The sequence below is a fragment of the Capsella rubella genome, unplaced genomic scaffold, assembly GCF_000375325.1.
Source record: "Capsella rubella cultivar Monte Gargano unplaced genomic scaffold, Caprub1_0 scaffold_3, whole genome shotgun sequence".
Classification (NCBI taxonomy): Eukaryota; Viridiplantae; Streptophyta; class Magnoliopsida; order Brassicales; family Brassicaceae; genus Capsella; species Capsella rubella.
Genome location: NW_006238921.1, coordinates 3,726,463 through 3,741,915, shown reverse-complemented (window position 1 = coordinate 3,741,915; position 15,453 = coordinate 3,726,463). Strand labels below are relative to the sequence as shown.

The following is a 15,453-nucleotide window of genomic DNA, read 5'->3' as shown; positions in this document are numbered from 1 at the left end:
GGTGCGTATACATTTCATGAGAGAGACTTATATATCTCTGTGGATCGTATAATATAACTAGACGACCATTAGTTTTGTGAGGGGGACATAACGACATAGATTAAGTGTGAGGAGAGGAGTGAAACACGAAGTCCAATTGTAACAAATCTTATATCTTTTGTGTTTTTTTTTTGTTTCCTTATTCTTCTTACAATTATATTGGAAACCCAAGTTGTTTCGGCTTATTATATATATAAGTATAATATCCCTATTATTACAGTCACATGCCTTGACCTCAACTGAAACTTTTACAACACATGAACTGGATTATTTTGAGAGGTACTTTTGGTAGAGGTAATTATAATTGGAATTATTGCTGAAAACTATAACTATCACTAGTACATAAGTATTGTTTTTGTGATGAAATTAAGAACTAATAGAAACGTGTAACCACCAATGATATTGTCCTGAAAGCACGTGACAGATATTTCATGATCCTATAATCTGCAAATGATAAGATATATTATAAATAAAACGACACTTGAGAAAAATCGTCAAATAAAATAGAAGAGGACCACGCACGTAACCATTTGCATGTCCCATTGTTTTTTTTTTGTGTGTGTGTGGTAGACTTGGGTAAGTTATATACAATATACATTTCTGTTAACAAACTAATTATTTTTATTTTTATTTTTATTTTTTTGACGAAAAAAAGAAACTAATTATTTTTTTATTTTTTTTGTAAAACAAAACTAATTGTTGCGTTCTTATTCACAAACTAATTATTGAACTCAAGATCGTAACCACTAGGCTAGGCATTTACCCAATCAAACAAGAACGCAACATCTACTCAGGCATGTATGTAGACCAAGATCGAGCTTCTTTTTCTTAGAATGGATCAAATGTTTCACACTGTTTTTTTTTTTTTTTTTTTTTTTTAATGTTTCACATTGTTGTCAACTTCTCATGGTCTAGGTAAACTATATGTTTGGTCATAGATCACTGCATGTTGAGCATTAACTAGTAAGTATATATCAAAGTATAATTAGATGGTTGTTCAATATTATAAAGGAAAGAAGAGGAAGAAGGCTAAAAAGTCAAGTCGATTTCAGAAATAAACCTTTAAGTCTTTATCCATCCTCTCGATGATAAAATGATTAGAAAAAGAAAAAGAGAGAGAGAGAGAGAGAGAGAGAGGAACATAAGGGATGGTATGAAGTAGAAGTGAAGATGCATGCGATGGTGTGTCGGAAAGGCAAAGCACATGCTCCACAACTTGAGCTTCTCTCACACTTGCGTCACGAGTAAGTATCCTCTGTACCTTATTACTTTTTGCTTAATATGTAACCATCTCACTTCTCACCCGTTGGATCCAAAATCTTCATCCATTATATATCATCCGATCCTCTCTCGTCACCTTTTAACTGTCCCATACCTATTTTCTTTCGTTGTCTTCTCTGTTGTTGTTTTCATTTACAATTCTTGTCTCACAGATTCATTTACAAATTAAATTTATTGTTCTTTCTTCTAGGAAAATGATGTGTATCTTCACTCTGATTATATAACTAAATTTAATTGTCAAAAGATTATATTATACGTTTATAGACAGCCGTGACAAACACTGTCTGTCAATATCTACCATGGTTTATTTCTTAGTTATTTGTGTTTGGATCATCATAATCTCTAACTTCAAATGTGTGATATATATATTGTAGTAACAATTTATATTCTCATGTTGACGCGAAAGTTCAACATCTTATATATATTTCAATAGTTGTAAACTATTTGTATTCGTAAATTAATAAACACATATATTAATAGAAGCGAAACTACATCAAGGTATCATTTAATTTATTGACTATATATAAACGAGTATATAAGTTCGTATATATGAGGTTTTCTGATTTCTTACACTTAAGATTTTCTAAAATAAATCAGATATTAATTACTTATAAAAATAGTCTGACACAAATTGATTTCATTAACCATATGGTTGGGAGACAAGTAAAAAATGAAGTTCACTTCAATGGCCGTGAGTGAAATTCTCATGCTTTAGGAGAACGAACACTCAACGAAGCTGAAAATGCATACAAAAGTAAATGATCTAAAAACCCATTTATGAGGATTTAATTCTTTAGAATAGAAACCAATGAGGATTCGATCATTTCAAACCACATGAGTCATGACAAAGGATTGTTTGACTCACGCAACCCACACATATTTATGGCTGCTTGATTAGTAGTAAGGTTTAATTAACAACGTTATACTAGTTTTTTTTTTTTTTTTTTTTGTAACCTAAAACAAAATGGATTTATATAAAGAATTATCTAGACCAGTTTACTGATAAACTGTGTTTGTATTTAAAAACGTAAATCATCTCTTTTCAAAGAAGTTTCGAATTCAAGGCCGACAAAGCTGAAATGACGACATCTCTTTACATGTTGAACTGTTGATAATAACATATGCACACATCATTATATATAACTCATATATATTACTTTTGATTATTACTTTTGCTGATATTCCAATAATTACATTAACTTCGACATGATCAAATCCTTTTTCAACTCTAAAAGGGTTACTTCGCGGCATTTTGTGTGGCTTAGCTAGTTTTTTTCTCTTAACACTAAGCTCGATCGTGGGATCCAGTGCCTTTTAGGACAAAATTTCATCGGACGAGAGAAAAAAGAAGAAGCAAAAGCAATACAACAATATTTTAACATGTTAACTTATACATATGTACATCACATATTAATGCACTGCAACAACAATAACAAGTAACAATCACAAAAAGATAAAAAAGATAAAAGGAAAAAAAAAGAAAAAATAATGATTGAAAGGAAATATCATCACGCAAAACCTTAAAAGTACTATCGGTATCGTGTCCTCCTCTCCTCATCAAATAGTTTTTCACATCATTTTTACCATTTCTTCTTTTTTTTTTTTTTTTTTTTCACTCTCTGTCGTCTCTATCTACCTCTTCGTATAATACTATATTAGTACCATTACCCATCTCTCTTTCACCACCAAAACCAACATCTCCAAAATCCTCTCTCTCTTTCTCTCTTACTCCAAGAAAATGTCAGTCAACCATTACCACCACCACAACACTCTCTCGTTGCAGCAGCACCAACAACATATACACCACCAAAACGACCTCTCCCTTGCACAAAGAGAGTCTTTGTTCGAGAAATCCCTCACGCCAAGCGACGTCGGTAAGCTCAACCGCTTAGTCATACCAAAACAACACGCCGAGAAATACTTCGCTCTCAGTAATAATAATAATAATGGCGGCGGAGGAGGAGGGGATGACGTGGCGACGACGGAGAAAGGGATGCTTCTTAGCTTCGAGGACGAGTCAGGCAAGTGCTGGAAATTCAGATACTCTTATTGGAACAGTAGCCAGAGCTACGTGTTGACCAAAGGGTGGAGCAGGTACGTCAAAGACAAACACCTCGACGCAGGCGACGTCGTCTTCTTCCAGCGACACCGTTTCGATCTCCAAAGACTCTTCATTGGCTGGCGGAGACGCGGCGAGGCTTCTTCCTCTCCCGGCGCCGTGTCTCAAGAAGCTTTGGCCGCGAATACGACGGCGTTTTGGACACCTTATCGTCAAGTACACGCGTCAACTACTTACCCTAATATTCACCATGAGTATTCACACTACGGTAAATTTCAAAACTCTTTATTTCCTCTTTTGTTTTGTTTTTTTTCCCTTTTCTTATCTTTATGTCAGATTTATACTCTTTCCTTTCTGTATAATATTTATATTCTTTGAAAGGAGATGTTTCCTAAGTTTTAATGCATATTTTACATTGCATTTCCAAATCTATATTATAGTTCATTTATGCTTGTCTCACCTATTTTATTATTTTATGCATGTTTTTTTAATGTTTTTTTTGGCATAGTTACATGGTCTTTTACCAGAACATAACTCAAACTCATCCCTCTTTTTTTTTTTCTTATTGTCCAATAACTCCTAGATTAAGAAAACTCCTAAATTATTAGAATTTCTATCGAGTTTTTGTTTTTGGTTTAAAAGCAAAAAAAATAAGAAGTTCAAAAGGTTAGGGCAAGAACTTACAATTTAAGCTAATGGAATATATTCTTCACAAATGCAAAAGGAGTACTTATCTAAAACTATTATATATGACAATTATCAAAGTTGCGTGTGTATGTGTATAAAATAACAACCTGAAATAAAACATTTTGTTAGATACTGTAGTAGAAAATGTAAATTTTATTTTTGTTTTTCTTCTTACAAATTTTTTTAAAAAATTTGGACCCGACAATTTCAATAATCTTCTCCAAGTTGTAACTAATCCGTTAGAACGCGCGTGACGAGAACCGTCCAATCCACTTAGACTAACGTGCTCTTTATTTCTTCCTTTTTAATTCGTTTGTTTTTTTTTTTTTTTAATTTTAAAAAATATCTTAACTAAAAGACGCGCACGTGTCGTGACGGTGCAAATATATTGTAGGCGCCGCCGCTGATCAGGCTCAGTCGACACCGACTGTGGTCGCAGGGAGCTCGAGGACGGTGAGGCTCTTTGGCGTTAACCTCGAATGTCACGGTGACGCTGTCGAGCCACCACCACGTACCGACGGCGGCTACAGCGGCCAACACATTTTCTATTACTCAACTCCTCACCCCATGGTAAATATGAATGTTACTCTCTTTATTTTATTATTGGTTAGATTCGAATTGCTTACGTTACGTTATAGTATATGCTGGCTACTATATGATTAAATAGAGTATGATATAGATTTGAAATGATACGTATTAATAAAACAGATGTCGTGGCTGTTTCTCGAGACGAGACAGATGAAATTAGTAATTTTAAAATAGGTCTTGATAGAGATTTTTGTTTGATAACTACTAAACTATTTTTAAAAGAGGAATCAGGGGAGAATAATACTAAAACACTTGACTCCATAAACCACATGGCCAATTTGTTTTTTTTTTTTTTGGTTTTTATATTTGTTGATTACTTTTGATTTGTCTCTGTAGGCTTTACGTAGCCATCTAAGTTATATTGACATATATGTCTTGAGTATCTAAATTTCATGTGCAAAAAGTCTCTAGTCTTAGTTTTACTATTCTCAATTGTGTTTGGCACCGTCCAGTTCTTTCTTTTTTTTTTTCTTTTTTTCTTTTGTGTGAAAGCCAAAGACTTGGACTAATGTTTTGTTTGAAAAGCAAAACTTGACCATTACAAAACTTATCAGTGACATCTAAGTTTTGACTTGATTACTTATGTTTGAAAATAATTTGAAGTTTTTTTAGAATTGTATATTTATAATAGATAATGAATATAATATAGATTCTTTTCACATTTTTCTGGTACAATTTTATGTAGAAAAGTAATTGATAATAATAATAAAAAATATAATAAAAATTGCGTGTTGGGTTTGTGAAACAGGATATATCATTTGCTGGGGAAGCATTGGAGCAGGTAGGAGATGGACGAGGTTGATTGATAGATGATGATGATGACATCCAAAAACAAGTGACCAAACCTTTTTATTAGATTTTTTTTTTAACTTTAGATAATGGGCCCATACTTGGCCCAATTGTCATAGAGAAAACCACCCAAAAAAACAGGAGGAGAAATTAATACCATCAGTCAAGGTAGCTTCGTTAATGTATTTAGTATTTAACTAATTTCAAAACAAAAATAAAAATAAAATAAAAGAGGAGATTTTTGTTCTTCCTATATGCAAAAAGATGTAAATTTTTGGGTCTTTCTGAGATAAATTCAATGAAAGAAGTTTTAATTTGTAGCACAAAAGTCATTTGAGGGCAAATACTCCTAACTGGTGAGCTAAAACTTATTAAGGCCTAGGCTCAGCTCAACCTCATACACATAACACATGTACCTGACGATGAAAGATGAATTTGGAACTGTTGAGATTCATGGGAGGAGATTTTCATTAAAGGAAAAAGTGTGGGCATAAATAATATATATATATATATATATATGAAATGATAAAAGAAGTGAGTAGAAGCATGTGTGTAAGAAAATATAGGTTGTGGTACATCGCCTTTTTCTCTATGGTCCAAAGCCAGGGACCATTTTTTTATTGCATGCTACACTCTTCCTTTGATTCTCTATTCTTTTTGCATTGCAAATAAAGTGTAAACGGAATATGTATCATTTTTTTTTTTTTTTACAAATTTGACTATATAGGTCCCAATTTTCTATTATATGCATTTGCGTTAATGTTTATATGTTTCTGTATATGAGTATTGTGGTGTGGTAACCCAAACGAACAAGCATATAAATAACAAAGAAACAATCAAGAGTTTAGTCTTCTTTATTCACTAATTCTTGTTTCTCCTCTCCGCTCTACTCTTAATTTGGTTTCTTTAATTGCTCTTCAAATAAAGAACTACAGGAAATTGAAATATACAAAGTGTAGCAATTACGTACTAGCAACGTACCTTTCACATTTGAAACAGCTCCATATGTAGAAAAGAGAAGATTTGATTACTTTTGACCTTGAAAAATGATAGTACATTCACTTGTTATATATGTACACTATATTTGACGAGAGAGATACACGAAAGGAACTTAGTTGAAAAGGCCAAAAAATATAGTTATCTAGCCTAAGTTCACGGACTCATAAATCAGTCAAAGCCATCGCACATCTTGTGAAGGTCTTCATCACAGACTTGCATGCATGAACACTGTTTTTATATATTGATATGGCATTGTAGTCTTTGTTTCTTCAACTACCAGTAATATTCTCAACTCTCTAGTATAGTAATTCACCAACATTGAAATACTGAAATTGTAAAGCAAAATAGCATGTGCTGCCTTGTGAGTGTGACTGTGTGAGAGGTAATGGATACTCGACCATACCAGAAAAGTTCCAATTCTTCAAACTAGTTTTCATTATCTATTTACTTTTTTATATTAAAATGTGGGTTAGTTAATACCTTATTTATTATTATTTGTCAAATTTACATGTTCGGAGGAGAAATTCAACTCAAATCTCTCTCATCAAGTCTCTTTCAATCCTTTTTTTCTTTTTTTCCAATCTTTCATTTTCGATTTTTCATTGTTTTAGTTTATTAGGACAACGAAAAATATAGAACGTGATAGGCGTAGAAAAAGTTTTCCTAATCTCTTTCATTATTTTTGGGACACATAAGTTATTTTTATAACGTAGATAATGAAAATTTCAGTTAAAGATAAGAAGAAAAACTTCAGTTTTATTTACTACTCCACATTATTTATAAGATAGGATAGGAATCATCAAGGTGATGTAGAACATTTATTAAAAAAATTTTTTTTTCAGAAGAGAGTCGTCTCGTCTCGATCTAAACATATATGCGAAAGCGAACATGGGAGAGGAAACTTCTATAGTTGTACGTTAATTTAATTATGTGGGATACATTCTATTAATATTTGTGTCTGTCACATGGATGAATTGATGATGGATCTATTAATACTTTAATTTTACGAATTTATTGCCCTACCGAAACATATTTATTAATACTTTTCTCTGGCCAAAGAAGATCGCATTTTCACATTTTCACGTCTCTTTCTTTACCAACAGAGAAATAGAAAGAGAAAGAGAGAGAGAGAGAGCGATTGCATCTTCTCTGCGACATGGATCATCATCAAGAATCGAATCCTCTTAAGGAGCTTGTCTCTCTATCTTCTTCTCCTTTCTTATCAACCTTGAAGATCAAGAAACCTGTATTTCTTGGGATCTCTCTTCTCACCAGCTTCCTTATATTCTCTGTCATCGTCGTCGATCCTTCCGGCTTCGAGCCTCATCTCTTTTTTGGATTCTTGTATTCATCACGAACCCTAACAAAGGAACGAGGAAACGAGGACGTATGCGACTATTCGTACGGAAGATGGGTACGTGGACGCCGTGGTGTGGACGAAACCTTTTATGGAGAAGAGTGTCGGTTTCTAGATCCTGGTTTTCGTTGTCTGAATAACGGGAGGAGAGATTCTGGTTTTCGAGAATGGCGATGGCAACCACATGGCTGCGACCTTCCACGGTAACTTATTCTTACATGATTTTGCTTGGACCTTAAGGCATTGGTGGTTTTGAGTAAAACAAACATCTAGGGCTTAGGGTTAACAAGCAATTCATTGATTCACGACAGTTTAGAGTTGTTTACGAACAAAGCTTCTAAATTAAAATCCCACTTTCGTTTTAAAAATATTTAAAAACTTGCCCACTTTAATTTTAGTTGGTTTTTGTGGGGTTGCAACTTTAGACCTTTAGTTATGAATCTTGCGCCAATCAAATTCAAACTTTTAACTTTATTTGTCAACTAACGTGACTTTGTTTACTTGTGACTTATAGATTCAATGCAAGTGATTTTCTTGAGAGGAGTCGGAATGGGAGGATTGTGTTCGTCGGAGATTCTATCGGAAGAAACCAATGGGAATCTCTTCTGTGTATGCTTTCACAAGCAGTGTCTAATAAATCTGAGATATATGAAGTAAATGGGAACCCTATAAGCAAGCATAAAGGTTTCCTTTCCATGCGATTTCCGAAACAGAACCTAACCGTTGAATATCATAGAACACCGTTTCTGGTCGTGGTTGGTCGGCCACCTGAGAACTCACCGGCAGATGTCAAGTTGACGGTTAGAGTCGATGAGTTTAACTGGCAGTCCAAAAAATGGGTCGGGTCTGATGTTCTAGTCTTCAATTCAGGACATTGGTGGAACGAAGACAAGACCTTTAACGCGTAAAGTCTTGTGAATTCAACATTCTGGTTACAAGAAAAATGTGATTGATGAGTCTTACCGGGTTTCTTTTGTTGTTCTTGTTGCAGGGGTTGCTATTTTCAGGAGGGAGGGACATTGAACAAGACAATGGGAGTAATGGAGGGGTTTGGGAAGTCTTTAAAGACATGGAAGTCATGGGTTTTAGAGAAGCTAGATTCTGAGAGTAGTTATCTCTTCTTCAGAAGCTTCTCTCCTGTACATTACAGGTCTGTTTCAGAAACAATCAAAGAAGATGAAGCAGACAAAAGTCTTTAGACGTTTGACCAGGTTTGAGATTTTTGGGTTTTCGCAGGAACGGGACATGGAACTTGGGTGGTTTGTGTGATGCAGAGACAGAGCCAGAGACTGATACGAAGAAAATGGAACCTGACCCTATCCACAACAATTATATTTCTCAAGTAATCCAAGAAATGACATATGAACATAGTAAGGTTAGGTTTCTAAACATTACGTATCTGACTGAGTTCAGAAAGGATGCTCATCCTTCGCGGTATCGAGAACCGGGAACTCCTGAAGATGCTCCCCAAGACTGCAGTCACTGGTGCTTACCCGGTGTACCAGACACTTGGAATGAGATTCTCTATGCGCAGCTATTGGCAATGAATTACTGAACAAAATGAAAAGAGGTATATGTATATATCGCTTCCTTCTAGTCATACTGCTATTTCCTCGACGCCTTCTTCAGTCTCAGTTTCATTTGTCTGCAGTTCCTTGATTTTCTCAAGCTGTCTCAATAAGTTCAACCTTTCGGACCCGTATGTGGAAGGAATCTAAATGAAGGATATTATCAAAAGTGATTCAAGGAGAAGGTTTTGAATTCTGAAGTATATGTATAGAGAAGACATGCGTACCAGGCCTGGGACATATCTCTGAATTCCAGCCAGCATGGCTGCGTGACCAACCGCTGTGACCTGTTCAGAATAGTTTATTATATTAGTCCCATAGACTAGAAAATGGAGCTGTGAATTAGAAATGTTAACACTGCAGAGGTCCCGCCACAGGTTTGTACAAAGCAACTATTTAAAGATGTAGCTTGGAATATTTCAGAGAAAGTGTATAACATCATCAGCATTACAAAAAAAAAAAGTGAACATAAACTTCTCTGTAAGGTTACTTTTTACTTACAGGAAGAAGCATTAGAATACCGATGGGAATAACTGATGCCAAGTCAGTCATGGTTCTGCGCAGGGCTTTCTTTTCTTTTCCTGTTAATTCATCACCAATCAGAGACCTCCTAAGTAGCTGCATAGCAGCTGCTGAATCAATGGCAAGAAGTTGAGTACCTTGCCACACGTCCTGTAAATGTAAGAAGTTAACTAAGTTGACAGAGGAAAAAATATTGACAAAGAAACACGCCATTTAGTTTAAGTCGAAGAGATATTTGGTACCGTGGTGGTTTCTCTTAGCTTTTGAAGAGTTTTCTCAATTAAGTTTTCCTTCTTAGGAGTCTGAACCAACTGAACATTTTCCGTTCTACTGCTTCGTTGAGTATCCTCAGAGATTATTTCCTGTAAATTTTGAAAAAACACTTGAAAGCTTAAACCGATGACACCAAAGACGCAAGACCCAACATATTGGATTACTAAAAAGGAGTTGTTTGGTCATCTTTTACCATGTTGAGAAGTTTAATCATGAACGTAACAGAGCTAAGAGCACAATACAGGATTAGGCTAGTATGGCCACTATTCATCATACAGGTTTTTGACTTACTAAAATGATAGTTAATCCAAGTAAAATGCACTGTTTGGTAAGTATGTAATTTTCTTATTGTTTAGAGATTTTAAGAGGAAATGAATGCATTATTGAAACTAGCAATTTGAGAATTAAGGAATCTTGCGGCAATTACTAACCTCGTCATCTACTGACTTATCAGTGCTTCTTTTGACCCGCTTTTCCAGTTCTATCAGCTCGTTCCTTAGAATTTCGAATCGGCTGATCTCATTTGGTTCTGACTCTATGCTAAGTAAGTTTCCACTGGATTTCCCAACATATTCATCTCCCTGCATATGCAAAAAGAATTCCTGAAACCTTAATCCTTGCTATACTGGAAATGACTGGATTTTAAATGCAACATCTTTATATTACATGAAAACGAAATAGTAGTATACACTAAGTAACTGACTGAACAAACACAGAGTACTAAGAGTCATCAAAATATTCCACGATACTAATATGCAAAGCCCATTGCAAGAATAATTAAGATAGGATCACAAAATGGATCTTACCGATAACTCAGGATTAAGCTCCTTCCTTGGAGGCCTCACAAAGAACCCCCAGAATCCACGACTCATACTAATGCACAAGAAAACAACAAATGTGACCAGAGTGTAACAAAAGAGTAGCTATGCGTATATCAGCTCAAACTAGCATGGTAGGAGTGAAGAGGAATCATAATAAGAAATAGGTAGCATACCTTTTGCCTTGATCCTCAGAATTAATTGCGTTGTTTGTGTCTTTTCCTTTAAAATACCTTTTTTGTACCACGTAGGATTCCTGAGAATCATTTTTGTCACCTCCCTGAGTCCACCATGTGAGGTTTTAGTCTCCCACACAAAATTAAAAACACGACATGCACTTTCAACTATTTTTTTCTTATTCTATAGTGAGACTGATGCAGCGCCACGTAAAGAGGGATATAGTTGATTTGCTTTAGTCCAGATAAATCATAACACACAAGCAGGATCCAAACAAAAAGTGAAAATGAAAAACAAAAACCTGTTGCAAGGAAGCTGCTTTGGCTCTAAAAGTTGCCTCCAGAAATTCAGCCTCTTTCTTAAGCTTCCGTATTTTTTCTAGGTCAGAGCAAGCGGCTTTTATTTGTTCCTTCCCAGACGATGAGTTTGACACATACAACTCCTGTAGCAGGCTTTCCAGTCTCACGAGGGCTTCATCTACACTTTCTAGGGCCTGAGGAAAATAAAAACAATCTTTAACATGAATCCAAGTAGTGTACGAAATACAACAGTCCTTCTCAATAGACCAATTTATAAAAGACCAACCTTGTCAAATGAGTTTGACTCTCTAACAATTGATGATGCATTCCTGTAAAAAAATAGATTTTTGTTACTTCCATTCTGCATCATACATTATCCGAATGCAGAAAGTCTGCTAGATTGATAGCAACTGATAAAAGCAGGCTCCAGAATCATGAATGTGACAAATGAAAAGTTAATGGAGGTGTCAAGGATGCTTCCCTTACAATTTGTTGTAATTACGATATAATTGTAAATATCCAAGACATATGGTTTGAAATTTGCTTAGAAGTATGTTTCTCACAGGTACCCTCTCAATTATTAGTAGAGTATACCAATCAAGCAGGAAAGTGATTTTCCAAATGCAGGCATGAATGTATAGATTAGAGAGAGGGGGTTTCCGTTATCTTACTTTAATATCCCCAGTTCTTCTTTACACTGAAACAAAGTCTTGTGCCTGAACATTAAGAAAGACAGTCAGCACCACACCTAATTACTTTCTTTATTGTCCAGATATTGAGTAGACATTATGTCAAATACCCCTTGGATAAGAATTTTGCTGCCTTGACATTAGAAGGACTCTCTGGCCATTTACTATATTTAATAAAGCTCTGCAGCCAATAAGAGCAAACATCCAATAGTTCGGGAATAACTTCATAATTAGGTGGCCCTTCTGGTTTGCTTTTATGCCCATGTGATTGTTTTGGAGGCTGTGGGCCAGTATCATTTGGATAGAAAGGAATCCATTCTAGTTCTTCGCAAACAACCTACACAATAAATTTCCATGAAAAGACGTCAATATAGTCCTTAGGAATTTTCTGCCAATGATTTGACTAATGTCTACCTCGACATACAGCTGGTATGAACTGATGGCTGAAAGTTGAGGATAGTATAGGACGCTACCCCCAATAAGATGCCTGAGTTGAAATTGTTCATTCGTATAGGTCAAGAGTGTGGTAAGCAAACACAAACTTACAAAAGTGTAAGGGAATGGAAATAGAGTGAAACAGGGACAATTACCTAACAAGGTCTTCCAAAGGATTCTCCAAAGAATCAAAACCATTTGCAGCTAAAATAGACTGTGTGCTCCTGCCTAAAGCAATGAAGAATCCAAAAATTGCTAAATCTCTCTCCAAAACCTGCAAGGCACCGACAGGTTCCAATTAACTTCAGAAGATCTAATGTACAAGTATACTGCCATAAATCTTACAGGATAATAAAATATAGATAAACTCAGACCAAACATCTACCAAAAAGGAACTCTGAAAACTAAAGACTACCACTTTTTTTTTTGCTTCTACAAGGGTAACTTTATCTAGATCCTTAAAAACGGTTTGTACCACTTCCTCATGTTTGGATTGGCACTGACAAGGAGAGTATTCTAGACAAGCTATTATACTCAGATTCAAACATCAAAAAGAACTCATATGACCACTGCACAGAAAGCCTAAAGCTTCTTAGATGTGTCTTCTGGACGCTTCTAATTCTTACCTCTATACTTTCGGATGTCGTTAACTTTGACCATATTTTCTCTCGATCTATAGCCCGCTGCAGTTGCTTCTGTATGAGATCGACCCAGAAAACAACTTCATCTGTAGCAATGTCACCATTTACTCTGCACCCTGCTGCGCGAGGACCAAAATGAGTAAGAAATTCTCTTTGTAGGCCTATGCTTTTGATTGAATGATACGCTTGGGGAAGTGGTACGATGTCTACAAGTTTTTCCATCAATCTTCCAGTTGTATCTGGAATCATAGAGAAGAAGGGTGGGCAGGAAAATTTTGCCGGGCCAACTTTCATTATTGCTGCAATGCAATTGAGCACAAGCATAAGAAGTGACACCTCAACCTCATTACTTGCAGCTGTGGACTTCCCTTTTGCATAGCTGGAATAAACCATTAAGAACTGTTTACTTCATCAAAACCTCACAGTCAAGTTTATACAGTACTTATAAGGTGTGATTCGAAAGCTGTAAACAAAAAAGAAGGAGATTTGAAAGAAAAAAACATACACAGAAGTGGCAGCAACAAATCGTTGGTCCCCCTCTATGTAATTCACGAAATATGTTACTATGGAAGGAATTTGCTCGGACCAAAACCATTCATAGGCTTTAGGGTGTTTTGAAGATAGATTATCTAGCATCATATTCTCAAGAAGAGCAGCTTGGCGTGATAAGCTGTTTAATGCCAAAAATATATGATAATTAGAAATATAGAATAACTCAAAGGTTGTATTATAGCACGATCAGTTCGAGAAAGATATCCAACATTGATGAAGACAGATTCCTCAGAAGAATATGCTAGAAATATGTACCACAAAGCAACACAACTGGACATCTAAAAAAAAATCTAGGCTGGAAAGTTTGTGTTCACTAGTTAACATTGCCCTCCTCAGATTCATTAGTAATAACTTAGCCGGAAGATATATGGCCTGACTCCAAAAGCCAACTATTTGAGATGACTATCTATAGGTAAGTGAATGAAATCTAATATGGTGAAAAGGAAGTAGCTAACATATGAAGCAAAAACGTATTAACGAGTTGTTCTACTTGTGTATTAAAAGGAAGTGCCAGATTCAGTAATCAACTTGTGTTACCTCCTTTGAACAAAGACATTAACATCCTCGTCTCTGTAAATTCCTCTAGATGAAATCTCATTTACTGCTTGTAGTAAAGAGTACAGAGAAGCCTGTGAAACATGAAAGCAAGTAAAAATTGAGAAATTGGAGACAAAACATTGACAAGAAAAAACTTCTTTTGCAAGCATAAAGATGATTCAAACTAAAAGGAATGAACATACCTGATAGGAAAGGGTCTTCACCCATGCATTCTTATCAGCACCTAGCCAGGTCACAGAAAACCATGAAAATCTGGACGGAGAAATCTTTTCTATAACAGCCAACTCAAGAGTTCTGGCGGCATCGTGCAAAGACTGAAGTAGCCCATTACAGTTGTTTTCGCTTTCTACTGATCCGGTGAAACTGGCCCTTATCTCCCGAGAATTACTGTTAGATCTTGGCTGGGGAGTTCCATTGATAGCCACTCTATCTTCAGCAGATGCCAAGACCAGCATCTGTGACCTCTTCTTGCTAAGACGACTTTTGCTCTTTTCCAAATAACCATATCTTATACACAACTGGCTCCTAGGATTGCTCCAGCAATTTGATAAGTATTCTAAGTGTACCGTCTTTTTGCAGGATATAAAAGTTACAATAGACATCCTTGGCAGACATGGATTTGAAGAGCTACAAAATACGAGATTCAGTATTAAGCAGCTAATCAAACCAAAAGGAATGATCTACTGAGAAGAAACAAAAATTGTATCATTTAGCTCAGTTCCCCTTTCTGGAATTGACTCAGAGAGGGTATAAACAACAAAGCGAATCGAACACTGGTGAAGATGATAGTTGATTGAAAAAAAAACCCAAATTAATTCCCACTAATAAATCGCAAAGGATCACAAAAAAATTGAATGAAACTAATCTGAAACGAAAGAAGAAGCTGTAGTGAGAGTTTGTGTTACCTTGAAGATAGAAGACCAGGTCGCTGTAGACTAACTGCCATCTACATGGAGCGGGAAAAAAATAATTTTTCACGTCTTTGGTTTGGTGAGAAAATGGAGAAAATTGACGAGAAAAAAAATGAAATCATTTGTAGAAGAAGAAGAAGAAGAAGAAGGTGACGTGGCACCAGGAAGGCTCGTTTATCCTTAAACCAAAAAAAGGCAGAGAGAGCATATA

General features: G+C 35.5%; 3 protein-coding genes across 4 annotated transcripts; 2 read left to right on the top strand and 1 right to left on the bottom strand.

The window, feature by feature from the left end:
* The first annotated feature begins 3,024 nt into the window (after window positions 1-3,024).
* Window positions 3,025-5,701, top strand: LOC17892338 (B3 domain-containing protein At3g11580). Its single transcript, XM_006298250.2, has 3 exons — window positions 3,025-3,647; window positions 4,461-4,636; window positions 5,403-5,701. Exons 1-3 carry the CDS (start codon window positions 3,059-3,061, stop codon window positions 5,454-5,456), a joined length of 819 nt encoding a protein of 272 aa, XP_006298312.1. The 5' UTR covers window positions 3,025-3,058; the 3' UTR covers window positions 5,457-5,701.
* A 1,857-nt stretch (window positions 5,702-7,558) lies between these two features.
* Window positions 7,559-9,369, top strand: LOC17890607 (protein trichome birefringence-like 8). Its single transcript, XM_006299327.2, has 4 exons — window positions 7,559-8,002; window positions 8,314-8,703; window positions 8,791-8,949; window positions 9,036-9,369. Exons 1-4 carry the CDS (start codon window positions 7,599-7,601, stop codon window positions 9,352-9,354), a joined length of 1,272 nt encoding a protein of 423 aa, XP_006299389.1. The 5' UTR covers window positions 7,559-7,598; the 3' UTR covers window positions 9,355-9,369.
* Window positions 9,370-9,374: 5 nt separating this feature from the next.
* Window positions 9,375-15,359, bottom strand: LOC17892888. 2 transcript variants are annotated; one of them, XM_023785649.1, is made up of 18 exons: window positions 15,237-15,359; window positions 14,514-14,958; window positions 14,311-14,402; window positions 13,727-13,891; window positions 13,207-13,600; window positions 12,736-12,854; window positions 12,560-12,632; window positions 12,256-12,482; window positions 12,128-12,172; window positions 11,743-11,785; window positions 11,459-11,650; window positions 11,157-11,260; window positions 10,969-11,035; window positions 10,594-10,743; window positions 10,132-10,251; window positions 9,869-10,039; window positions 9,595-9,654; window positions 9,375-9,513 (listed from the first exon to the last, which is right to left on the bottom strand). In XM_023785649.1, exons 1-18 carry the CDS (start codon window positions 15,275-15,277, stop codon window positions 9,397-9,399), a joined length of 2,625 nt encoding a protein of 874 aa, XP_023641417.1. In that variant the 5' UTR covers window positions 15,278-15,359; the 3' UTR covers window positions 9,375-9,396. The 2 variants fall into 2 exon arrangements, with proteins under 2 accessions (XP_023641417.1, XP_023641418.1); XM_023785650.1 differs by lacking the exon at window positions 13,727-13,891.
* Between the last annotated feature and the right edge of the window lie 94 nt (window positions 15,360-15,453).